Source organism: Zea mays, chromosome 5 (assembly GCF_902167145.1).
Source record: "Zea mays cultivar B73 chromosome 5, Zm-B73-REFERENCE-NAM-5.0, whole genome shotgun sequence".
NCBI lineage: Eukaryota > Viridiplantae > Streptophyta > Magnoliopsida > Poales > Poaceae > Zea > Zea mays.
Window position 1 is genome coordinate 43,393,823 of NC_050100.1, and position 26,375 is coordinate 43,420,197.

Consider the following 26,375-nt stretch of genomic DNA (forward strand, 5'->3'; position numbering starts at 1 on the left):
TCACTGTTTCTAGCACTTGGATAACCATGTTAGTACACAAAACAATTCACCAAGTCTAGAAACATACCTTTTTCCTTGATTTGCACTTCTCACTTTATTTTGCACATTAGAACTCAATTAAATGTGTTGGACACTTAATCACCAAAACATTATAGAAATTGCCCAAGGGCACATTTCCCTTTCAGGTAGCATGGCTTGTGGGTAAAGATGTGCAACCTCTGTAGAGTGTAAAATTGGTATATCAGCCGTGCTCACGACCATGAGCGGCTCGGACACGCACATGATTAAGTTATGGAATTAAACTTAATTTGTCATATGCATCACATTGTGGTTTTATTATTAATTTTAATCTACTATTATTTTAGGGTATATACATACATTTAGTAACTGCTAATAAAATTTGACCAATTTATTAAAAGCAATGCTCAGCTTTAACAATTATTTGTTTATCAGCCTTACACTTCTTATGAGCTCTTGTGAGCTCACCCTTGCGATATATAACCCCAGGTGAAGAGCAGGTAGCCCAGGAGGAGGACTACTAAGAGGAGTACGATGAAGTTTAGGAGGCGTCTCCGAGTCAGCTTAATGACACCAAGGAATAATATTAGTTCGCTTATTTGTTATCATTTATTTTTGTAAGACACTTCCACAATGTAATAATATTTGTGACATTTATCTCTATACACTTGGTAATTATATATGTTCTTTTTCTTTAACACATATGAGACGTACCCGAGTTTACTCCTTAAATCCGAGTGTGACACTAGTTTGAAACGAGGAGCCAAACCTAGAGAGGTAAACCTTCCATAAATAACTAATTGTCTTATTCAAATAACACCTCCTAGATTGCCCGTTCTATAAATAAAAAATTATAAAGAAATTTAAGTTTTCAAACTAGCACTCAAAATATAAATAACAAAGTTACTAAAATTACAAATTTTATATATACTATGCCTGAAGTGGGTGTTTAGTTCCGCACCACTAAAATTTAAACCCATCACATCAAATATTTAATTAATAATTAAGGATACTAAATATAATCCAGTTATAAAACTAATTACACATAAAAACTAAAAGATAAAACATATTTATTAAATCTAACTAAATCTACATTTAATACTTATATTTAATATTTAAATATTTAATGCGACACCAAACACCCAAACGTAGAAAACACATGTAAAGTTCCCTCGTGGGCTTGGGCCTTTTCGTGCAGGCGCATTCCACCACTAGACGTGGCACTGTGGCAGAACGGGCGCATCCACCGATCCACGTAACCCTCCTCCACGCCACGGGTGGCGCCTCCGTTCCAACCCACAAACCGAGCGGCGGCCGCCGCCTCCCTTTTCGTCTCTGACTTTTTCTACAAGCTCATTCTTCCTCCCCCGATCTCGGGAGCAGCCGAAGCATGTCCTGGCGGTGGACTCTCGCGCGCCGCGTCGCCACGCTGGCCGCGATCGGTGGCGGCGGTGCCCAGGCGCAGAGGCTCCTGTCCACCTCGTCAGCCGGCGGTGGCACTGGCCTCCTGGGTCGGCACTACATACCCCTCGCCTCCCAGATTCGGAGCAAGGTCCACTGCCCCGTTCCCTTCCCGTACTTTACCCTCTGCCGCTGGTGCTTGCCTGCTTGCTGGCGGCCGAGCTGCCAGCCACCGCCCGCGTTGTGTTTGCGTTTATGCCGTGCTCCTGTAGACCGTTCGGAGTGGCGCTCCTAGTGATGGCATTCGCGCGAGTTTGCCCTCGTTAATACGCTGCCTAGTCCCGTAAACCATAAGGAATAGCAACAGGTCCTTCATATGCAAGGTTATTAAAACAATAAAGCGTTTAAATACTCATGGGTGAAATTTTGACTTTTAAATGTTTAAACAAACGTTTAAACAAAGTTTAAACGTAATTTTAAACAACATAGGAAAACTATAAATATATTATAATTTCAGACAATAACATGAAGTTAAATACCAAAACAAAGAGGTTAGTGGCTTACCAAAACTTCACTCAGGAGCCGGATTGGACCCAAAAGTAATTAACAGACTGGGTCCAAAAGTAGCTAATGGTTTAAAACGCTTGAAACACTGCGTTTTACAGTTTAGAATGCTAAAACACGGTTTCAACATCTTATTAGAGTTTTGACGTTTAAACGCAGTATGGGAAAAGTCTGGCTTTTCCGTTGTGCTGAACTGCTGATACAGGCTCTCTACGTTTTGTATCGTTTAGTAGGTAGTTGGTTGCAGAGGAGCTGCTCTTGTGAGCTCCAGATGGTTGCATGAGGCCCAATACCAGGTTCGCCAGGACGGGGCTTCCAGGGCTCAGGTAGTTGATGTCTCATCTCTGTTATCATTCGTTTTGTGCTGCTCATTCAGTGTGAAATGATCACTTCGCCCTTTTCTTTCAATAAAAGGGTTAGGGTAGGGCATAATTTAACACATGAAGTATGAAATGAAATGATAGTTGACATAAATGCACAAAGTAAATCATTGGGTGTCACATTATTCAGTTGACTGCATCTTGTTGCTATTACATCTCTTGTCTGTAGCACTGTGTGTACCCTTTTTCTAATGCACTGTCAATCGATGGCTTCTCATCTTAAGCCTATCTTGATGCTATCGCTGCACATTAGTTATCATATGAGCAAGCTTCTATAAAGGTTATAGACCCAATATGATTCCTTTTCATAGATATGCTGTTCCTCCATCTCCAGAAAAAAAGGGTAAAATGTCTTTCAGCTGTTAATTCATATAAAAACTTGTAATGCAGCCAGGTACTAGGATATTGTTCCTGGTTTGACTAAGCTAATATGGCAAAGAACACATTGTGCTTTATAGATCATTTGAAACTTGTACAGGACAATTTAATTTTCTTTTCATCATTTGATGTTCCCAAGGGCCACATCTCTTGCCTTTTCAAGTAGTTGGCAATTTACCATCATGTTGTATGGACTTGAAAGAAAGTTCCATTCATATTGCAACAATAAGGCTTTGATGTTGTTTTGACATGAATCAAAGGTTATCTTAGGGCCAGTTTGGCAGAGCTTAAAGAGCAACTTCTAGGCTGAATCCAGGAGCACGTCTGCCAAACAGTTTTTTAATGAGTGTACTGATTCTGTCAAGTGGTTCTATTTCTATGAAATGAACAATGAGGCTGGGGGCTAAAAAAAGTAGCTTCTCCTGATTCACTTCACACACAGAATCACTATATAGTTAGTTTTTATCCTAGAGAATCAATTTCAATAAATTTTTTTTCTCACAGAGAATCAACTTCCACTGAGAATCTAGAAGAGGAACTCTACCAAACTGGCTCTTAATCTGTTCTGAATTTATCCTCAGCCTTTTATTTTGTTGGAAATGTAGAGGCTTTTTTTGACTGTAATATAGTCTGAAGACTCTAATTTTCTCGTGTTCTCAGGAACAGCAAGATCCATTTGAATTAGTCGCCGATGAGCTATCACTTCTTGCAAATAGGTTACGATCCATGGTGGCTGCTGAGGTCAGTAAGCAGTTGATCCTGTTCACCAGAACTCATCTAGTCATCTGAGTAGTACTCCTGTGGACTACTGGTAGCAAATATGATTTGATGCATCATTGATCTAGTGATGGCCAAAATTTCATTCTTAGAGCCCTAAATTGCTTGAAAGTTGCATTTGCAGGTCCCCAAACTGGCATCAGCAGCTGAGTACTTTTTCAAGGTGGGAGCAGAGGGAAAAAGATTCCGACCTACGGTAACTCAATTTCTGGATTATTTTTTAAACAAATGACTACATTATCATTTTATTCTTGGTTGGTGCCTCCTCTCTTCTTGATCTTTCGTGTCTCTAATGCTCTAATTTGTATTGGCAGGTTTTGTTGCTCATGGCATCAGCTCTGAAATTTCCTTTGTCAGAGTCAACAGAAGGAAGAGTTCTCAGTATATTGGCAGATAAACTCCGCACAAGGCAACAGAACATTGCTGAGATAACTGAAATGATTCATGTTAGTATTGTGGCTATCCTTTAGACCACACATTGTTATTCTGTTTTTTCCCTCAATTTTTTTTATCTTCTGCAGGTCGCAAGCCTTCTGCATGATGATGTTCTTGATGATGCTGATACTAGGCGTGGTGTCAGTTCATTGAATCTCATCATGGGGAACAAGGTATTCACACATGAAGTATACTAGGGAGGTGTTTGATTTGAGGAATTACTATATCCAAAATGAGTTGGTGTATCATGGGTCCATTCCTCAAATTTGGTGGTGTGACCCTATTCCTCATATTAGTACTAACTAACTATGAGGAATGAGGTGGTGATGGATCAACTCAATACATTCCACAAACCAAAAAAAAAAACGAGGAGTGAGAAGATGATGGACCAACTCATTCCTTAAACCAAACACCCTATAACTGTATTGTTCCTATGCATTGAGACTAACTACTTAAATAATAAGTCCAAACTCTGGAAAGTTCTAGCATCCAATGTGTTATGAATAGCACTCATATTCAATATCAAGACACTAGGTCCGAGTATATACACCGATATAAGATAGAGATCGTGTACAACAAGAACTCTATATATGAGACCAAATACAACAAGGGCATATGCATATGTATCTAACACCCCTTCAAACTCAAGGTAGATCAAACACACTGAATTTTGGAGAGATAAAAATCTATGTTGGTGCCTATGTGAAGAAATCAGGCAACTGAAGCTCTGAAGGCTCAAGCGAAGACCAATTGCATCATCTGAAACCTGTGCACGCCACTGATTTCAAGTCAGGCGACCAGCTAGTCGACCGACAGGACCGACCAGGCGCCTAATCGCGATTAGGGCAACGATTAGGTCGACTAATCGGTTCTGGTCGGCCTCTGGTCGTCCCTAGTCGTCCTATGTATATTCCTAGGCATATAAGCCATATATATATGTATTTCTAGGCATATAAGCCATATAGAACTGAAATTAAATTGGAAGTTTGGAACTGAATTACTGAAATATAACAGTAGCAGGCTAGCAGCAATGCAGCATAAGTGAAACCAGTGAATGAGCTATATATAAGTGAAACCAGTGAATGCAGCATAAGTGAAACAATAGAGTACCTGCTAGTCTGCTACCTAGAGCAGATCAGCATCCAAGCAAAAAGCAGCAGCAGCATCCAAACAAATGGGTACTGCTGCGCAGAATGCAAAACTGCAGAGTGCAGACAAGGGGGAAGGAGGGGAGCAGGGATGACGAGCTCATCTTGTGCCTTGTAGATGAGCAGGGGGCAGGGACGACCTTCAAGGATGAGCTGCACGCCGGCGCTGGTGGACGGTGGAGAGCCCTGGAGGCTGGAGCAGCCGCCGCCGGCAGAGGACAGAAAGTTTAGGAGAGGGGCGCAGGCACAAGGGAGGCTTTAGGGTTTAGGGGCGCCAACAGATTTATGCGGCTACTGGGCCCAAAAAACGGTGAAGCCCAATAGCACATCTAGCCCGCCGTGCACTGGTCGACCAGAAATGGCTAATCGGACGACTAATCGGACGATTTGGACGCCTAATCGACGACTTGGACGACCAGAAAAACAAATCGCGTCGTCCCCCTAGTCGGCCACTTACCGGCGACCAGCCCGACTAATCGCGATTAATCGCGATTAGTCGGACGATTTGTAAACAGAGGTGCACGCATGTAAATGCATCAACACCAATATACTTAGTAAGTTCATGTTTGACCATATTACTAGCAATACTAATAGCACTTGTACTGTCAGTCAAATGAGGAGTCATCATAGAAACAGAAACACCAAAATCTGCAAGCGACCATCTTAACGAAGTCATCTCTGTTGTCACAAGAGCCATAGCATGCAACTTAGCCTCTGTACTTGAACGGAAAACTGCTACTTGCTTCTTAGTCTTTCAAGCAACGAGGGAACATCAAGAAAAACACAATATGCAGGAAGAGATCGACGACTAGAGGAATCACTATCCCAGTTAGCATCACATTAGACCTGGAGTTGTGAAGAACTTGTCCGCGGAAAGAATAGACAACACGAGATAGTCCCACAAAGATAATGTAAAACACGAAGCGGGTGATAGTGGAGCTAAGTGGGGGGGGGGGGGTGAACGTGAAACAAGCTGATTATAAACATACACAAAATAAGTAATATCCGGATGAGTGGCACCAAGATAAACAAGACTTCCGACCATGTGACGATAGTGGGTAGGATCATCAAGAGGCTCACTGTCGATGGCACCGAGATGAACATTGAGCTCCATGGGAGTCTCAGAGTGTGGTGGTTAGTAAGAGAAGCACGATGGCTCTGAATGTACTTTTTCTTGAGACATATAGAAGCCCTCACGTGTGGAGGAGACCTCAATCCCAAGAAAATAACAAAGAGAACCAATATCAGACATAAGAAACGTCTCACTTAGACGTGCTTTCACAAAATACAATATATTGAGGATCATCATTAGTGATAACCATATCATCAACATAAAGAAGAGTTCGCTCATGAGATGTTGTGCACAAAAAAGCATGATCATAGAAGAAAACCTACTGCTCATAAAAAAACTAGCAGTAGTGATCATAGAAGAAAAACACTTAAACCAAGCCCAAGGAGCCTGCTTTAGGCCATAAAGAGAGCGTTGAAGACGACAAACCATACCCTCAGGAATAGAATACCTAGGAGGTGGCTGCATATAGACCTCACTCAACTCACCATCAAGTAGGGCATTTTTGACATCAAGGCAAGAGATAGACCACTTATGAACAAAGGCCACAACAAAAAGAGTGCGAACTGACTATGGTCATATGAGATCAGGAGGAAACGTCCAATCATAATCACTACCATGCTTCTATTGAAAATGATGAGCTACAAGATGAGCTTTATAATGCACAAGAGAATCATCAGAATGGGTCTTGACCTTATATAAACCGATTTACAAGTAATAAGATGGATATGAGGATGGGAAACAAGGTCCCATGTGTTGGTACGCTCAAGCGCATTAATTTCCTCAACCATCACAATTTCCTCACCCATTCACAAAATATATAAAACATCAGTTTCAACGGTTCCACGCTTTCCATCGCGCTCTCACACATTTAAATGGTAAAAGCTAAACTTATGCATAAATAAGAATTTGAATTATGTTTATTGGCTCTAAACCCGCATTTACACCCACATAACCAGCAGAACACACATATCTTTGTGTTTTATACTCTATACTCAAGTATAAATAGAAACCATAGCAATGTACGTGCATTTTTCTCTATTATATTAAAGCACCATTTTTCATGATTCCACGATCGTCATGCTTCTCTCCCTCACATTTGAATAGTAAAAATGCTAAAATTATGCACAAATAGGAATTCGAACTATGGTTGTTGGCTCTAAACCTATATTCACAACCACATAGCCAATAGAACATATATGTATTTGTGTTTTGTACTCTATACTTAAGCATAAATGAAAAGCGTAACAGCGTACGTGCACATTGCTAGTTCACAATAATAAATCGGTTCAGAAAGAACAATACCACCAAAACCTTGCCAAGTAACTGGTCCAAAACCATACAAATCGATAGGTTGACGAGATCAATGACTTTGATGAAGTAGCGGCTCAGCCGCTCAGGTGAAGAGATACTAGGTGAGGATGGCCCAACAGGAGATGATTCAGTAGAAGATGATCCATCAGGAGAAGCTGCAACATCAGAAGGATTGAGCACATCAGAAGATGGTGGAGCATTTGAGAGATGATGTCGTGTGCAGACCTGTGTCCTAGTAGGCTTCACAGTGTGGTCTGGAATCACAACCGAATACTCCTAAGAAAACACAGAAGAAGGCACAATAGAAGGTGTCGGGCCAAAATTCAGCACACGAGCCATAGCAACATCAAATATGAACAAGAAATAAAGAAAGTGGGTCAACAAGAGATGTTGAGGTAAAGGATGAGGGTAAAAAGGATCGAGAAGCAGCAGCAAAACCTGGCAGAGTCGAAGACGAAGTCGCATGACTAGCAACACCTTGCGGTGAAGAGGCAGCATGGTGATGAAGGAGAAACAACATCACCTGAGTGACTGAATTGACATAACTCCCCCGAGAACCTCTAGTACTGGCACTACTAGCAGACTTTAAAGAACGGCGAGCCTGAGCCTTATGCTCCTTTTTGTAGAAAAAACCCCTACATGACCATCTTTGTCACAATAGTTGTCGTGAAGACCACCACTCTTGCCACGTGTTGGAGGGGGTGCTGACGAATGTAAAGGCAGTGGAGTAACAAGAGGTCGAGAGAACATAGAATGAGCAACCAACACATAATAAGATGGCGGTAAACTAACCACACGAAGACGAGCCTCCCCATTATGAACGTTCACAAGAGCATCCATCAGTGAAACAGGAGGATAGCGAGCGAGTAGCTGAGCATAAAGAGGCTTAATCCCATCACGAAGTCAAGTCAAGAAGTCATATGCCCGATGAAACTGAAGGTTAGTCGACTGACCAGGGCAAACTCGTAGGTGTCAGGGAACAACCAAGGTTATTAAAACGACGAAATACTGAAACACTCATGGGTGGAGTTTTGACTTTAAACAGAGTTTTGACTTTAAACTCATGGGTAGCGTTTAAATGCTAAAACTTTATATTTAAACGTTATAAAACAACGTTTTACGACGAATTGAAAAAACGTCCCAACGTTTCATTGCCCTAATAGCATTTTATCGTTTAAACGTCATTTTAGCGCCGTTTCAATAACCATGGGAACAATTACGGATCAAGAGCATCAAGCTGCCGCCAAATTGCAGACATCTATATGTGGAGCTCATCCATTGTGTAATTCCCTGACGTAACAGCTGATCGACGAATAGCGGTGAGATAAGTATAGTGGCTAGTACTCTCATAACGATCTTGAAGAGAAGTCCACATCTGATGAGACTGATCAAATGGAACAATCTCTACAACAAATTGATCCTCCACACTAGCAACAAGAACAGAACTGACACGAGCATCCTGATGCAACCACAACTTGTAAGCATTGAACTAAGACTCATATGATGCCATGAGATCATCAAAATCAGCGAGAAACTTTGCCTTGTCTTCATCAATTGCCTTTGGTATCTAAGAAGGCGAGCATGGAAGCTTGCTCGTGAGAAACTCCTAGAGGTGCATGCCACACGTGGTAGCATATGCGAGGAACCCAGACATGATAGATGGTCCCATGAAATAGCAGTGGACAACGAAGGACGAGAGCATCACCGTTGGAGGAAAATGGTGACATCTTAGACAAGCAGATGATGAACTTCTTTTGAAGACTTAACAATCACGGAATTGTGAATGTAACAAGTTCACAGACGGCGAAAGGGCCTCTAGCGTAATGGTTAAGGCTTCCGAGTAGCATTTCCAGGTCCTGGGTTCGATCCCCTTCGGGGGCGAATTTCTGACTTGGTTAAAAAATGCCGTCGTTGTGCTTCACCCGCTCTCGGGTTACGTCCTGTGCGCCACCCCGCGGCTGGGCCGTTCCAGGGTGGGCGATGATGACCCGCTAGTAGTGGGGGGCCAGGGTTCGGGGTTTTTCTCGGCGAGACCATGTTTCGGTCTCTTAATATAATACCAGCAGAGCGGTCTTTCCCTCCTCGACCAAGTTTTTTTAACAAGTTCACTGACGGAGGAGCGGCGCTGGAGATAGCACATGACACTTGACCAAGCAGAGGCAACCGGCATGGGCAACTAGAAGCGACATGTGCGAGCGGGAGGTGAGCAAACGAGCCAGCCGATAGGAGTGGGCGATGGTGGGTGATTGTAGCATGCGCCGGCAGGCGGGCACACCGGCGAGAGGCGGACATGAGCGAGCGCCGGTAGACAGGTCGCAGTCGACGAGCGAACTCCAACAGTCATGAAGATGGGGGTCGCCAGGCCAAAGGAGCTGACTGCAAATATGTGCAGAGCTGCAAGGCGACATGACAGAGCGCCACCAAACGATGTGAGGAATGGTTATGGAAAGAGAGTAATAATTCTAACCCTAATTTTTGGATCCGTATACCATGTTACGAATAGCATTTATATTCAATATGAGGGCACTAGGCCTGAATATATACATTGATACATGACAGAGACTGTAAAAAGCAAGGAAGGAGCTATATATGAGACCGAATACAACAAGGGCACATGCATAGACATTTAACACAGTGAACTGGTGTGCATTCATGCTCTAGCAGGTAAATAAAAACTTCATTGGGTTCCAGGTTAATATGAAGTTAGGATATTTGGAAAGCAAACTCTTTTTTATAAGGATTAAATTAGTTGGCACTCTCATCTTGAAGTTACAGAATAACAGGAGCACCATTTTTTTTGTTAAGGCAGCAGCGTTAAGATATGTTCTCAAAACTGCTTTCTTTGTGGTTCTCTTTCTAAACTGGAGAGCTTTCTACAGTTGAGATTGTCTGACAACAGTATTCATCGAATGTTCTGTCTCTAGCTTTCTGTGCTGGCTGGTGATTTCCTTCTGTCTAGAGCATGTGTGGCCCTTGCAGCACTTGGGAACACAGAGGTAAATCGACATGTCTTATTCATTTGTTTTTAGCAACTTCAATAATATGCAATATGTTTACTTTATTTGATCTTCTGAAGGGAAATTACAGTTGTTATATGCTATATCAGTTGCTTCTGTGGATGCCATTAGACTCATTTCATGGATCTCATTCATGCACTTGCTCTGGTCTTAAATTCCATTTCCTCGGTATTCAGTAGCATAACAAGCTTATCCTGTGCTGTAATTCTACATCTAGATCTATCCTTGTGGTTACCGTGCCCATGTGCTCTTTTCTTGCAAGCTGTCTATATCATCACCGACTGGTTTCTACCTTGTCTATACAGGTGGTTTCTCTAATGGCAACTGCTGTAGAACATCTAGTTACTGGTGAAACTATGCAGATCTCAACAAGCAGAGAGCAACGGCGAAGGTTTAATATGTTCTCTTTATCATGGTCTCAGTTGCTTAGTCAGATCTGAAATTTATACCAAGAGTTGCAGTGTGAAATTCTTGCACATTTTTTTACTTTTGTTTTACTCTTCTGTCCATTCATCCATGTATTTATTAGTAAATTCTGATATAGATTTCTTGCAAATGCAGCATGGAGTACTACCTGCAGAAGACATACTACAAAACGGCATCATTGATATCAAATAGTTGCAAGGCTGTTGCTATTCTTGCAGGGCACACAACTGAGGTCTCGGTGCTTGCATATGAATATGGTCGAAACCTGGTTTGTAAAACATCTTACATTTCCCGTTCCTTTTCTTGAATTCATTAACTTGCAAGCTATTTCTGTTAACTTGGTGACATCTTAGTTAATTTGGTGCATGCAGGGTCTAGCCTTCCAGTTAATTGATGATGTTCTTGATTTCACCGGCACCTCTGCATCCCTTGGGAAGGGTTCATTGTCTGATATTCGCCACGTGAGAATAATTACTTAAGTTTCTTCATTCTATTTACTTCGCAGTGGCTGAAAATGTAATCATGTCTATCATCTGAAATATACATTTATCTTTCTTTAAGTCAATAATGTCGTAATAGTGTTTGTAGACTTCATTAGGAACTTATGGGAGATCTATACATGTTTCTCTGCCTTGTGTTTAAAAAGGCTTCCTTGGTTAATATGCATATACTGCATTGTCTAGCACAAATTGTTTTACTGCTACATGTTTGTTGCCATCTTGGAGATGCCACTCTCGTGATAGCTTTCACCACAAACGATTTTTCGGTGATTGCATTTTTGTTGATGTGTTGACTTCACATATCAGTTAGAAAAGATTACCGTTGTCTAGATCAGTATAATATGCGGGAAACCCTAACCCTAACACATGGTTGGGTGTTGTATTAATAGACTGAGTTAGCTGGGACTGGCCCATTACACAGGGGTGAGCGAGTAATCACACTGGGTAAACCCCAAACCCTAAACGAGTAAACACCCCATGCGGTCTCAATTCTATCCTGTACATTTGTTGAGACTGGATTGAAAGTCTAAAAATACACTCCGGTAACCCCTTGATGAAGATGTCGGCGAACTATAGCGTGGTGGGTACGCTGAGAACCCGAACGTCACCGGCATCGACACGCTCGCGGACGAAGTGCAGGTCGATCTCCACGTACTTCATGTGTTGATGCTGCACGGGATTGGTGGAGAGGTAGACCGTGCTAACATTGTGACAGTAGACGAGGGTGGCGCACTGAAGGGGGTTGTGGAGCTCGTGGAGTAGCTGGCGCATCCAGGAGGCCTCCGTCACGCCATTGGCCACAACGCGATACTCGGCCTCTGCGCTTGAGCGGGAGACGACGGGATGTCGCTTGGCGGTCCAGGAGACGAGGTTGGTGCCCAGGAACACAACATAACTGGAAGTGGACCGGCGCGTGTTGGGACTCGGGCTAGCTAGCCCAGTCAACGTCGGTGTAGACCACGAGCTCCGACGTTGGGGATGGTTGGAGTAGGAGGCCGTAGTCGAGGGAGCCGCAGAGGTAGCTTAGGATCCGCTTGAGAGCGGTGAGATACCTAGGCGATGAAACTGGGTGGATACCTAGGCGAAGAAGTGTGTGAGGGTGGTGAACGTGTCAGACTTCAACCGAAGAGGAAAAGTCCAAAGAAAATGAGAAAAATCATCCAAAATCACCATATAGTATTTATAACCAGAGAGACTGTGTATAGGTGAGGTTTAGAGTTCACAATGAATCAGATCAAAAGCCTGCTCAGCCCTAGAAGTAGTAAATGGGAGGCGAGTATGTCGGCCTGTCTGACAAGCATGACAGAGACCCTCAAAATGTCCTCTACTACATGAAAGATCTAAACTACTAGTAAGCTTGGTCATGACGTCGGGTCCTGGATGATCGAGACGATGATGCCGAGTGGTGGAGGAGGCGGCGGAGACCAGGACGGGAGGTGGAGACGTGCCGACAGAGGAAGACCGGAGCGTGTAGAGTGCCAACTAATTTTATCTGAGGAGCCGCATGGGCGACCGGAGGATGGCCGAGGATGAGGCGCTAAGTGGTGGCCATTGATGGAATAAGTCATGTGGTCTTCGTGTGGAGGACATCTCTGTTTTGTGGTGAATAGGACAGTCTGCACATCTCTGATGTAGGACAACAGCAACAGTCTTTTGACTGCTGTAGGACAGCGGCAACAGCAGTGGACAACATCACCAGTCTTTTGACTGCACTTTAGCATCTAGAGGACAACATCTGTGTGCTGCAGTGTGTAGTGAGTGCAGCCCCTAGGGCTATAAATATGTGTCCCCAAACCCTTCGAAGGGTGTGACATTGTGTAGTGTTTGAGAAAATAAACAGAAAATCCCCCCAACTCATAGTGTTATCCTCTCGATGAGAGTAAGAGTCTCGTTGCTTACAATCAGTATCAGAGGGAGGTTATCTTGCAGCCTAAACATCTCTTGCTCATCTCCTTCCCACGCCTCTCCCTATACTCAGTCGAAAGCAAGAGCTCCAAATGTTCCTTCTCCTGCTCGGACGAGCAACCTTTCATCTGAGAGAGCCTCTTCCACACGCAACGACCCCTCACTAGCACACCAGGTCTCTACGCTCAATCACTTCGAGTGCGCGACGTCAGCAGGAGGTCGAGGTCGCCGTGGCACAAGAACGCGAGCGAGCAGCATCGACGGCTGCAGCGACAACGGCGAGGGCATCACGACTAGCGGCCGCGGAACTGGCAGCAGCGAGAGCGAAAGTAGAAGCAGCGGAGGCGATGGATGCTGCCCGTGCGGCGGCGGCAGAGCTCGAGGCTCTGCGCGGTAGTAGCGCCGACAACTCTGTTTCCGGCGACGACAACACCAACGATGAGCTCAGGCTGGCAAGGGAGGCAGCGCAAGAGCAGGCGACACAATGGGCAGTTACGCACCCCCATGGGGGCGCGCGCGACGGCAGCCTAGATAGGCGCAGACGTTGCCGACTGCGCTCCGGGTTAGAACACACGCGGCGACAGCCCAGATGGGCGCGAACGCGCCGACGGTGCTCCCGGTAGCGGCGGCCGGGTCGACGGAGATCGCGGCCTCTACATGCAGGGTGGCTCTCCCTCTCTGGATCTGTACCATGGTCACTGTGGGGTCCAGGCCGTTGTCAGGGACATCAGTCCTAGCTGTGGGTGGCCTATCCTACGTCGAGTGGGCCGCGGTGATGAGGGTACGGCTCCAGGTTCGCCACACGTGGGAAGCAGTTCGGTACGGTGACGTCGACTACTACGAGGATCGACGGGCGCTAGATGCCCTCATTGCTACAGCCTCGCCCGAGATGCAGTTTTCGCTTTCCTAGAAGCGGACTGCCAAGGAGGCCTCGTACGCCATCGCTGCGACCCGCATCGGTAGCGACCGTGCCCGCAAGACCACACTACAGACACTTCGCAAGGAGTGGGAGAACCTGGCCTTCAAGCCATGTGAGGATGTTGATGACTTTGCTCTTCGCCTCAACACTGTTGCAGAAGATGGTGCAGTTCGGCGACGACATCTATGATGAGGAGAGAGGCATTGAGAAGCTCTTCCGTTGCATCCCCGAGAAGTATAAGCAGATCGCTCGCTCAATCGAGTCTCCTAGACCTCTCCACGATGACGATCGAAGAAGCGATTGGTCGTCTCAAGGTCGTCGACGGCGACGAACCACATGCCCTCTCTGGGCCTATTACCATCGGCGGGAAGCTACATTTCACTCGGGAGTAGTGGGAGGACTGCCAGGGTGACAAGAAGGGGGAGTCCTCCTCGACACCGCGCCGCAAACGTGGCAAGGCGCGCGGAGGCGCCTAGGCCGGGGTGCGAGGACAAGCTGAGGGTGGTGCCCGCGGAGGCGCCCAAGGCGGCGCCGTCGGCAACAAGAAGCCGACACGAGATGACAGCTGTCACAACTGTGGCAAGCTTGGCCACTGGCTAGGGAATGTCGGCAGCCACGACGCGGCCAGGCCAACGCCGCACAGGCGGAGGTGGAGGAGGAAGCTTTGCTCTTAGCACACGCAAGCATCGAACTACCTCCAGCGGCACCGACCGCAGCGACACTCCACCTTGATGAGTTAAAAGCACATGATTTCCTCGGAGACGGCTCCAGCAACGACATGATTGAAGGATGGTGCCTCGACACCGGCGCCACTCATGACATGACCGGTTGACGAGAGTTCTTCACCGAGCTCGACTCTAGCGTCCGAGGCTCCGTCAAGTTTGGGGACGCCTCCGGCGTAGAGATAAAGGGCGTCGGCTCAGTCGTATTCACCGTTGCGTCTGGTGAGTACAGACTGCTCACCGGAGTCTACTACGTCCCTGCGTTGAGGAACTCTACCATCAGCTTGGGACAACTGGATGAGAACGGTTCGCGCGTGGAGGTCGAGCACGGAGTCATGAGGATCTGGGACCCTTCTCGTCGCCTTCTTGCCAAGGTACGTACGAGTCCAAATCGGCTTTACATCCTCAACGTGAAGGTGGCACAACCTTGCTGCCTTGCTGCTCGTCGGGACGACGGGGCATGGCAGTGGCACGAGCACTTCGGGCATCTTAACTTCGAGGCCCTGAAGCGGCTAAATGCCAAGGAAATGGTACGAGGCCTGCCGTGCCTTGACCATGTGGAGCAATTCGGCGATGTCTGCGTGTTGACAAAGCAGGAACGACTCCCCCTTTCCCCAGCAGTCGAGCTTCCGAGCCAAGGAGAGGCTCGAGCTCGTGTATGGGGACTTGTGTGGCTCGGTAACACCAGCTACACTAGGAGGACGACGCTACTTCTTGCTGCTCGTCGACGACCTCTCCCGCTACATGTGGGTGATGGTCCTTGGCAGCAAGGGAGAGGCTGCGAACGCCATCAAGCGTGTGCAGGTCGCTGCGGAGGCAGAGTGCGGCCGCAAGCTGCGCGTGCTGCGCACCGACAACGACGGTGAATTCATGGCACTCCGCGCCGTACAACCCGCAGCAGAACGACGTCGTCGAGCGGCGCAACCAGACGGTTGTGGGGATGGCTTGGGCTCTCCTCAAGCAGAGGGGAATGTCGGCTGTCTTCTGGGGAGAGGCGGTGGTGACAGCGGTCTGCATCCTCAACCGCTCGCCCACCAAGGCACTCAACGGGATAACACCATATGAGGCTTGGCATGGGCGCAAGCCGGCGGTCTCTCACCTACGGGTCTTCGGCTGCCTCGCGTTCACCAAGGAGCTTGGCCACATCGGCAAGCTCGACGACAGGAGCACCCCAGGGGTGTTCATTGGCTACGCGGAGGGCTCGAAGGCCTACCACATCCTTGACCCAGGAACACTGCGTGTGCGCATGACGCACGATGTAGTGTTCGACGAAGGGCGAGGATGGTCCTGGTACAAGGCGGTGGACGATGACACGACTCCGATGTACGACGACTTCATCGAGTACGTCCACTTTGAGGGAGCCGGGGGAGTAGGCAACTCTTCTTCGAGCAGGTCTACCCCAGCCCCCAAGTCTCCACCAACTCTAGCGCCACGCTCTCCAGCTCCGGCTACAACGAGCTTTTCCCCACCACACAATCCAGCCACGACTCCGGCTACATCAAGCTCTTTGTCACCACGTACTCCAGCACCGACGATACCCTCTCCGGGAACGTCATCTCCGACACCAGCCCATGTCGAGCACGACCCGGTGGAGCTCGTGACCCCGCTTTCCCACGACGAGGAGCGCGTCGACGCGTGCTACGACGGCGAGCCGTTACGACATTGTACGGTGGAGGGCCTTCTCATCGACCCGTCGGTGCTGGACCTGGCGTCTCGCATTCTGGCGGGAGAGTTGCATCTTGCATGCGATGATGGCGAGCCTCGGTCTTTCGCGGAGACCGAGAAACACGCTGCTTGGTGTGCCGCGATGCAGTCGGAGATCGACGCGGTTGAGACGAACCGCACCTGGGAGCTTGCTGATCTCCCTCGTGGTCATCGCGCGATCACCCTTAAGTGGGTGTTCAAACTGAAGAGGGATAAAGCCGGCGCCATCATCAAGCACAAGGCTCGCTTGGTGGCACACGGTTTCTTACAACAGGAGGGGATCACACTTCGCCAGACAGCCTACACCAAACACATTGTTGAGCTGGCCGGGCTCACCAATTGCAACCCAACACTCACTCCGATGGAGGAGAGGCTGAAGCTGAGTCGTGATAGCACGACAGAGGAGGTGGACGGCTGGACGCTACACAATATCGACGTCTTGTGGGGAGCCTTCGTTACCTTGTCCACACACGACCGGACTTGGCATACTTCGTTGGCTACGTTAGTCGGTTCCTGCAGCGACCGACGACGGAGCACGAGTAGGCTGTGAAGAGGATCGTCCGCTATGTTGCGGGGACTCTCGACCACAATCTCTACTACCCGAGATGCCCTGGGGAGGCACACCTTGTCGGGTACAACGACAACGACCACGCCGACGACATCGATACTAGCAAGAGCACAAGCGGGATCCTCTTCTTCCTCGACAAGTGCCCCATTAGCTGGCAATCGGTCAAACAACAGTTGGTGGCCATGTCCAGTTGTGAGGCCGAGTACATAGTGGCCTCCACCGCTTCAACTCAGGCACTCTGGCTTGCTCGCCTGCTCGGTGATGTACTCGGGAGATACGTTGGAGCGGTGGAACTTTGGGTGGACAACCAGTCCGCTCTGGCTTTGGCCAAGAACCCCGTGTTCCACGAACGGAGCAAGCAAATCCGGTTGAGGTACCACTTCATCCGTGACTGTTTGGCAGAAGGGGAGCACCATGGCGCGCTACATCAACACCAAGGATCAGCTTGCTGACCTGCTCACCAAGCCCCTTGGGAGGATCAAGTTCTTTAAGTTTTGTTCCAGGTCCGAGATGGCTCAACTTTCCCACAAGACGACACACAAGACTTAGGGAGAGAATGATGGAATAAGTCATGTGGTCTTCGTGTGGAGGACAACATCTGTGTTTTGTGGTGAATAGGATAGTCCGTACAACATCTCTGATGTAGGACAACAGCAACAGTCTTTTGACTGCTGTAGGACAACAGCAGCAGTCTTTTGACTGCACTTTAACATCTAGAGGACAACACCTATGTGCTGCAGTGTGTAGTGTAGTGTGTAGTGCAGCCCCTACCTATGTGCTGCAGTGTGTAGTGTAGTGTGTAGTGCAGCCCCTAGGACTATAAATGTGTCCCCAAACCCTTCTAAGGGTGTGACATTGTTAGTGTTTGAGAAAATAAATAGAAAATCGCCCCAACTCATAGTGTCATCCTCTCGATGAGAGTAAGAGTTCCGTTGCTTACAACCATTTGGGTGGTCAGCGCGACGCCCATGGCACGTTCTTGCTCCAGGGCGAGGGATGTGGCACGCTCACGCTCCTGCGAGGCGGCCACGACGGTCTGGATGGTGGTGATGGCAACGACCAACGTGGAGTCGGCGACTGGCGGGCGAGAGGTGGGGAAGTCGACAGGCGACTGACAGGAGCGCTGCGGCTATAGGGGTAGACGGGCTGGGGGAGAGCATCAGACTCTAGGTTGGCAGCGATGTTGCCCGTGTGTGTCGGATAGCCGGGGAGGCCAAGGCCACTGTAGCCGGGCGCGCCGTGGGTAGGCGGTGCTCGGGATGGAGGCGGGAAGGGAGGAGGCTGGCCGCGCGCGCTGGCGGCAGTGGTAGCCTCGACCGTGGCTACGTCGGGTGCGTGGGGGCTGGCCGCGACGGTGGTGTGGAGGAGGCCGGTTGTGCGCGCTCTGGCAGCGACAACAGCGGCGTCGAGCAGGGCGGCTGCGTCAGGCGCCATGGGGCTGTCCCCGATGGCGGCGAGGGCCTCGCCAGCGGCGGCGGCGGTGGCGGAGGTCAGGGAGTCCATTGGGAGGGGCAGCCGGCTGGGGAATTGCCCGACAGTGGGAGGGGAGGGAACTGCGGCCGGCTGGGGAGCTGCCGGCGACAACAGACAGGGAAGGGAGGCCGGCAGCGGGCAAGGGCAGGGACTGCCAGACGGTGGCTGTGAGGGAGGGAGGGAGAAGTTGGAATTGGAACCTAGTGTGGGAAACCCTAATTCTAACAAACACAGGGTTGAGTGTTGTATTAATAGACTGAGTTAGTTGGACCTGACCCATTACAAAGGGTGAGCGGGTAACTACACGGGGTAAGCACAAACACTAAACGGGTACTCTTAACATAATATAACGAGCTTTGTTGTCCATCTCTTTATGGTAACCCTACTGGAATTAAATGTGAGATATGGTTAGGCTAAAGCTTTTGTATCAACACAAAATTCACAGTTTCTGTGTGATGGCATATATCTATTATATCATGGCATTGACTATGCAGGGAATTATTACTGCCCCGATGCTATATGCGATGGAGGAATTCCCACAACTGCAAGAAGTTGTTGACCGGGGTTTTGATAATCCTGCAAATGTTGAAATTGTAAGTAGTTTTTTTTAAAAGATTGTGAGCAGGTTTCGTTTTTCATTCTTCATTTACCTATAGAACACAGACACATTATGCAAATGTTTCTAGTGAAGATTAGTGACTTACACGATGTAAAAGAATGTTTAGCAAAGAGGAAACTTTATTTATATGGTTTACTTATTATTAGGCATCCTAAAAAAGGTGTGGCGTCTGAGGAAGGAATAGTCGAGGCAAGCTTTTTGCAGATAGTGGCTGCGTCGAACCCAAGCACGCTAAGAAATTTTGATATATAGTGGTACAGGCTGCAAGCCTTTTTGGACTTGAATAGTTTAGTTGGATACTTGGATGTTGAGGAACCTCGTGGCAGTTGTTATCTCCAAATATTATTGGTTCTCATGGCCTGCTAATTGCATGCTGAGTATTTAATTGCTAGATATAGCTTCACGTCCTTGCACACTTGAAATTGCATGTTTTCAGCGTTAGAAAAAAGCAGGACGGGGCCATAAACTTATAGTTCGTTTGGTTTTCTCACTAATTTGTTTGTTTGATTTGTAGAATGGAATGAGTTGATCTATCATCATATCATTCTTCTTAGTTAGTTAGTATTAATATGATGAATGTGGTCATCCCACCAAATTTGATGAATAGATCTATGATATACCACCTCATTTTGGATGAAGCTCATTTTTAGATAAAGTGATTCCTCAAATCAAACTACTTTTTTCTTTAAATCGCAGGCCCTTGACTATCTCCAGAAGAGCCGTGGGATTGAAAAGACAAAAGAGCTTGCACGAGAACATGCTGATCGTGCAGTCAAGGCTATAGAATCTCTACCTGATAGCGACGACGAGGATGTTCTGACTTCAAGGCGTGCTCTTATTGATATCACAGAAAGAGTCATCACACGGACAAAATAGGAAGGTGTTCGGCGTCCATAAGGTGAATGGAGAGCTGAACCTCGCCTTTGGCCTAGTGTTTCACTTGGATTTTCTTTTTTGTATACTTCGGTTCATTGCATTCTTTTCGCAGCCAAAACCCCAAGTTTTGTGTATCATTGCTGAAATTTAGGATTAAGAAATGGCCCTGCATTTCTGGGAAGCTTCTAGAGGTTTTGGCTGCATGTGGCAACAAAATATATGTCACCGATTGCAATGGCACCAGATATCGTGTAGCCATATAAGTGTGGGAGCATTGTACCCAATATACACTCCCGTAAAGACTAAGATAGTACTACCATAAAATATCTGTTAACCGTTCCTCTTCAAATTTTGACTCTTCAAATTGATGGTTGTTTCTCGTGAACACGTGTAAACTTGGTTCCGTGTGCAAATTGAAACCAATGTATTCAATCTCCCATAAGGGCATGTATAGTAGAGACCAAAATGGTTCTCCAACCATAACATATAACTAAAAAACTATTATACAATGGAGTGTATAAATGTAGCTCACTAATAAATACTAATAAATACAGAAGTAAGACTTTGTTTGGTTTGAGGGACTAAATGTTAGTCCCTTTATTTTAGTTCTAGGCAAACAATGGGATTAAAACAGGGACTACACCGTTTTAGTCTCTAGTCTCTTAAGAGATGACTAAATGGGACTAAATCATATAAATTCCACTTTTGTCCCTCCTTTATTTTAGTTGCGCTAATGGCGTAAGAATGCTAAAGGATATTTTAGTCCTCTTATGGTTCATTTAATGCATTTTGAATACTTTTCGTCTCTAGAAGCAAACATGGCAGAGACTAAACTTTAGTCTACTAACTAAATTTTAGTCTCTGGACTAAAGTAACCAAACGGGCCCTAAATGCACTTGTATAGCATCGAATCGATAAAACAATTGATGAATTCGTACAAGTGAGGTGTCTGTTGCTACTTAAGTTACGAGCCAGAGACGTATCTTTATATAGAGACGACTCCACATTTTTTTTTTGCAAAAAACATCTTTAGACACCTTAAAAGCCTGTATATTAGGATGCCGTTTGGTTCATAAAATGTAACGTAAATGATAATGATTCACACCTGAATACCGGCGGTAACAAGTTTGAATAGGCCGGTATTTATTTCTAGTGTGGTATTTGATTATAGTTGGATTTAAATAAACATGATTTTACGTTATTGGTTATCCATTATGTGAACCAAACAGTCACATAAACGTCACTGTACATGGCCTATGCCATAACGATGGAGCGTTGCAAACTGAAATGTATTCAATAATGAATGGACGTTACAAAATGGCGCCGTTGATTGACCTGACGCATCATCATGATTCAAGGTCTAACGGGCCTGGCTCCAGAATCTCTCTTTGGCCCATGCAATCGCCTCATCCACCGCAGCAGCGCCGACGCTGTCGATGTCGTCGCCGTCGTCCATCAGCAGCGGCGCCCGCTCCCTCACCTCCATCACTACCTCCTCCAGTCGCCGCGGTGCCCTAGCCAGCGGGTTGGTGAAGAGCGACGACGACGTGGCTGACGGCGGCGAGTAGTAGTACCCGTAGTCAGCGCCTGAGTAGTCGGTGATGGTGGTCTCGGCGGCCGGTGACTGCGCCCCGCGTGCTGCCTGCCGGAAGCTGGTCGCATTGCTGCTGGTCTCCGGGTTCGACGTGAAGCAACAGAAGCTGCTGCCCCCTCGGTGGTTCCGGTGGTGTCGCGTTGCTGCCGACCCGTCGCCGCCGGCTCTGCTGTGGTTCGACCTGCTGCCGGCGGCCTTGGCGTCGTCGCCGTAGTAGTAGCGAGCTGCCGGGTACGGGGCCGTCGAGCACGTGGAGCTGCTCTGGTAGTACTCCCCTCTCGTCGACGTCGATGGCGGCGACGAGTCATATCGCCGCGAAGGGATCGTCACCGGCCTGCCATGTATACAGCGGCCGCAATCATCTTAATTAGCATTAATAAAGATGATCCCGATGCATGCTTTGTATTAGGCATTTTGTGAAGCATTTTTCATCGTCCAGCTTCTCCACTGGCACGACTGTCAATCAGTCATTCAATGAGCTCCTACCTGAGCCTAGATGTGAAGGAGGAGAGCGTGGCGTCTGCGCGGCTGCCGCCGCCGGCGGTGGCCACCGGCCGGCAGAAGCCGGCGGATGGGAACTCGTCGGAGCTGACCGCCGACGATGACTTGGACTTGGAACTCGACCTCGACCTCATGTGACGACGGGCGCCGAAGATGTCGTCGAAGAAGCCCTGCTCCGTGGGCACGGCCGCCGCGCGCCCGTTGGCGTAAGGCCGGCGACAGAAGGCCTCGGCACCGCCGTAGCTCGTGTACTGGTGGCCGTGGCCCGTCGGGGAGTGGTAGTCAACCGCCTCGCCGCCGAAGCTGCGGAGGAGCACCGTGCGAGGTGGCCCACCGTACACGTCCCGGAAGTCGTCGGGGGCTAGGTTCTGGTGGCCGGCGGCGTGCTGGTCCGACGACCGCTGCCTCGGCAGCACCGAGCCCATCGTGCACCTCCACGACTCGTCCATCCTTTCTCTCTGGCTTATCTGCGAGCTAGAGAGCTTTGTGCGTGCGAATGGAGGTGGTGATCTTTATGCAAAGGAGAGCGATGGAGCTAGCTATATATATAGGCCAAGCAGGAAATAGCTTGACGCTTTTTGTTTCGTCAGATGCATGTGTATATATACTAGTAGCTCGTTCTGCATGCATGAATGCATCTCTGTTTGTAGGTACAGAAACGGTACGAACATGTACTGTTAGCATCTTTTCAAACTGCACATGTTGACCCCCCAACTAATTTCCTGCTGTAGGGATTAAGCTGAATTGTTTTCTGAAACTGGTGCTTTGTTTTGCCTCCATCTGGTGAAAGTAGTTCTTCCCAACAGTAGTGTCTGTTATACCATACACGTACATACATAAACACATGGTTAAATGTAGCCAGTCAAACTTTGAAAGCATGCATGATGAAGTACTCAAATGGCCATAATCATGTGTAACAGCTTTGCTAATCCTGTACTGTAGTTACGCTGGTTCGTACACACATTTACGCAACTTTTGCCTACGGTTTATGATGTAGCACATACAGCCGTGCTATGCATAGCACACTAGCCAATCTCTCTATTGACAGGTTTTGTTTTATGTTGCTTAGCTGTTGATGTAGTCTGGGATATGATAATTAGATGAATAATGCTGTGTGCAACAGGTGAGTAGCCAATGGATTGATTGACATTACCTTTTGGAGGGGAGGAGGCATGTGATGTGGGATGATTGTGTTCTGCTACCCTCTTTGTAGACAGAGCATCATGGTGGCTGATACATGCCCTCATTCTTCCAAACTCCTCACTCTTCATTCTCATGCATGTTATTTTTTTTATAAATGCACTCCCTGTTCCACTTCACACTACTACTTTTTTGTGTGTGTTTTATTTATTTTGGTGCTCTTGCACTGTGTAGCACTCAACCATGTTATCACTACGTTTAGAATTTAGATGTGCTATCGAATAATTATCCATCTGAAAGCTGAACAGTCTAGGACCAATCCAGTGTCCATGGAAAAGGCTACTAGGTAGAGACAGATCAAAGTGGTTAATCACTCTAGCATCAGGCAAACCTTTTCCTTTTTGGACCAAATTAACACCAAGCATAGTGTGTCTGCCTCAGGTTTAAACAACACTAGCAACTTGAGGCACTACAACTCAGGAGCAGCTCACCATTAGGCTGCAAATCATGTGGAGTGTGCTTAAAGCTGTAAGCTTGGGGTACTAAAAGTGAGCTACAACTTGTGACTGCAGATGCCCCTATACATCGCGCATGTTTAAAAACTCCAGCAAAATCTTGGCCAGAATCACATGGATGTTTATTTAAGTTACTACCCTGCAATCCCAGATCCACATACAACTGTGCCTCCCTGTATTTGTATGATCTATGGAGATCATGCATGCTATATCTCCACGGATCCACAACAGCTCAGCATGCTCAAAACCATCTGCATCAGAAATACTAAGCAAATTAGACATGGATGTTTGTCAGCTTATTTCAGGCATAAAAAACTGAGATCCTTCCTTTGAAAAAAGGAACATATTTTACTTTTACTGCAGCCTGCTGGACTGGACCCCGCTGTGTTCTTCCTATGATCAGTCAGTCAGTCCCAAATTCAGAGCATGCAGATCAACTGATCAAGTATGTCTGTCCATTCATTGCCCATCATGAATCCCAGTCAAATGTCGAGCTTGACTCCACACGCATACATGCACTTTCCGGAGTTTTTTCATTCACAGACAAACATAAAAGACATTTCAGAGTGAAAAAAATGAGGCTCTAGATTTTATCAAGTGCGTTAGTAGTTTGTTTGGGTAATCGATTATTAGCCTTGGTGGCTATAAAGTATGAATACGTAGCCGCATCATCGGTTGTAATTAATGAAGCAAGAATAACTGGCCTTGAGATTCGTGTTCATGCTCTGTCAGAAGAGCTTTGCCATACCTGTAACTGTAAGGCTCTCAACATCTAACGATGAATAAAAAAAAACAGTTAAAAACGGCTTAAAATACTGATTTGGTAAAAAAATGTGGTGATCCTTTCAGATTCAGGTAGGTTGCAGCAAGAACAGTGGCGGCGTAGCTCGGCCGGTGCCAGCAGCCCAGCAGGCAGCTTCTTGCAGTTGCAGGGGCAGCAGACACAGACAGGATCAAGGACGGGAATGATTCGGTGTCCCACAAGGCGTGAGCAGGCCAGGCAACGATCGGAGCGAGGGGGCGGCGGTGATGCGCATGATTCGCCGGTGTCCCCCTCGCCGGCTGCAAAAGCTCGCGGCGCCAATATTTGTGCGAGCAAAGGTGGAGCAGCGCCGCAGCAGGCTGGGGCTTTTGTGCTCAAGCTGATTCCTGAAAAGAAGCGTAAAGAAGGCGAGCAGGAGAGCAATCTACGCAAAGCGCCATGATAACCACTGCAATTTGTGGGGACGTCATGGAGCTAACTAGTGTAGGTTCAACATAACTAAAAGACGAAATCTTTCGCCTGAAATTCATATGCGCACTCCTTGTGCATGTATTTATATGACTCGCCTCTACATATGTTTTTTTTTCATTTCCCTTTTTTGAAAGAAGAAAAAAGAAAAGGGCAAAAGGACGAACATTTTAGGTGTGCATCTTCAGGTGAGACACTGAATATGCCTGCAGAGGGGATTCAAATCTAGCTTTGTAGATTGTTAATGATCCATGGAGAACATGTCGAGCAAATCGGCATACTACCTGTTACGCAGCTTTGAGAGACAAGCTCATGATGATGCACCACAAACTAGCAACATGCATTAGTGGCAGAGGAATGGAACACCATGGACTTTTGAGCTTCTGATACCTCCTTCCATCGCAAGAGTGCATGTGGACCACCAGCTAGCAATGTTGGGAGCAGAGGGGAGACCAAACCGTGCCTGCAAATTGCTAAGCTTTCCAGGCTTTAAAAGAAGCAAGAGCTCAGCTTTACACACATGTATGTATGTACATGAGACCAAACTATAGCTTTCTCCTTTTTCACTTTTATATACTTATACACAATCATCGCAAAGGAATACTAATAGGCGGCTCTGGCAGCCCAAACGGCAGAGGCTCACCCTGCAGTTGGTGCTGGCAGTAACTGAAGAATTCATGCAAGACACTGCAAAACTATCTGCATTGCTCATGTTAACCTCACCTTTCGTCCAATCCTGTGCATGCTCGTGTGCTCTGGCGCAGTTTTGTGAGATTAGTTTAGTCAGTTTGGTTCCCAGATTGGCCCTAGAAACGAAGTTCACGAGGTTTTCTTTGCAAGGATGCCTTCGTGAGTATGTGCAAAGGTGAGGCAGACCTGTAAAGTTCATGCATCGGCTAGAGGAAATTTGCATGAAAATAAGACTATGGAATGGAAGCCTGGAATGTGGTGATCTCATGAAACGAGACTAAGTACTAGTTAAGACACATTTCGCAGATATTCTAAATCTCAAAGGAATTTTTCCTAGAGAAAATATTTTTTATTTCCTGATGAAACAAATTTTTTTAGGAGCTCAATAAAAGAGACTATTAGAGTGTTTGGTTTGAAAAATCATTCTATCTAAAATGAGGTGATGCTTCACGAGTTTATTTCTTAAATTTGGTATGATGATCTCATTTCTT

At 47.0% G+C, this 26,375-nt stretch overlaps 2 protein-coding genes across 6 annotated transcripts; one reads left to right on the plus strand and one right to left on the minus strand.

Annotated features, from left to right (window-relative positions):
* Positions 1-1,219: 1,219 nt before the first annotated feature.
* On the plus strand, positions 1,220-25,373 carry LOC100279314 (decaprenyl-diphosphate synthase subunit 1). Of its 5 annotated transcripts, none has more exons than XM_008645227.4 (13): positions 1,260-1,570; positions 2,217-2,309; positions 3,402-3,482; positions 3,643-3,714; positions 3,833-3,964; positions 4,040-4,126; positions 10,409-10,480; positions 10,807-10,892; positions 11,063-11,195; positions 11,299-11,388; positions 19,213-19,311; positions 20,034-20,235; positions 20,326-20,598. In XM_008645227.4, exons 1-12 carry the CDS (start codon positions 1,409-1,411, stop codon positions 20,211-20,213), a joined length of 1,287 nt encoding a protein of 428 aa, XP_008643449.1. In that variant the 5' UTR covers positions 1,260-1,408; the 3' UTR covers positions 20,214-20,235; positions 20,326-20,598.
* On the minus strand, positions 21,405-22,824 carry LOC100276163 (uncharacterized). The gene is given in 2 exon segments (NM_001150015.2): positions 21,405-22,141; positions 22,294-22,824. Coding segments are annotated over 2 exon segments (1,032 nt in total). The 5' UTR covers positions 22,758-22,824; the 3' UTR covers positions 21,405-21,573.
* Positions 25,374-26,375: the final 1,002 nt, after the last annotated feature.

What these genes read in the sequence shown, in the direction of transcription:
- LOC100279314 (XM_008645226.4), top strand. Translation starts at nt 1,409, where the DNA reads ATGTCCTGGCGGTGGACTCTCGCGCGCCGCGTCGCCACGCTGGCCGCG. An exon ending in ACGGGGCTTCCAGGGCTCAG is followed by an intron (nt 2,310 to 3,401) that starts GTAGTTGATGTC and finishes TCGTGTTCTCAG; the next exon opens with GAACAGCAAGATCCATTTGA. An exon ending in CAGCACTTGGGAACACAGAG is followed by an intron (nt 10,481 to 10,806) that starts GTAAATCGACAT and finishes TTGTCTATACAG; the next exon opens with GTGGTTTCTCTAATGGCAAC.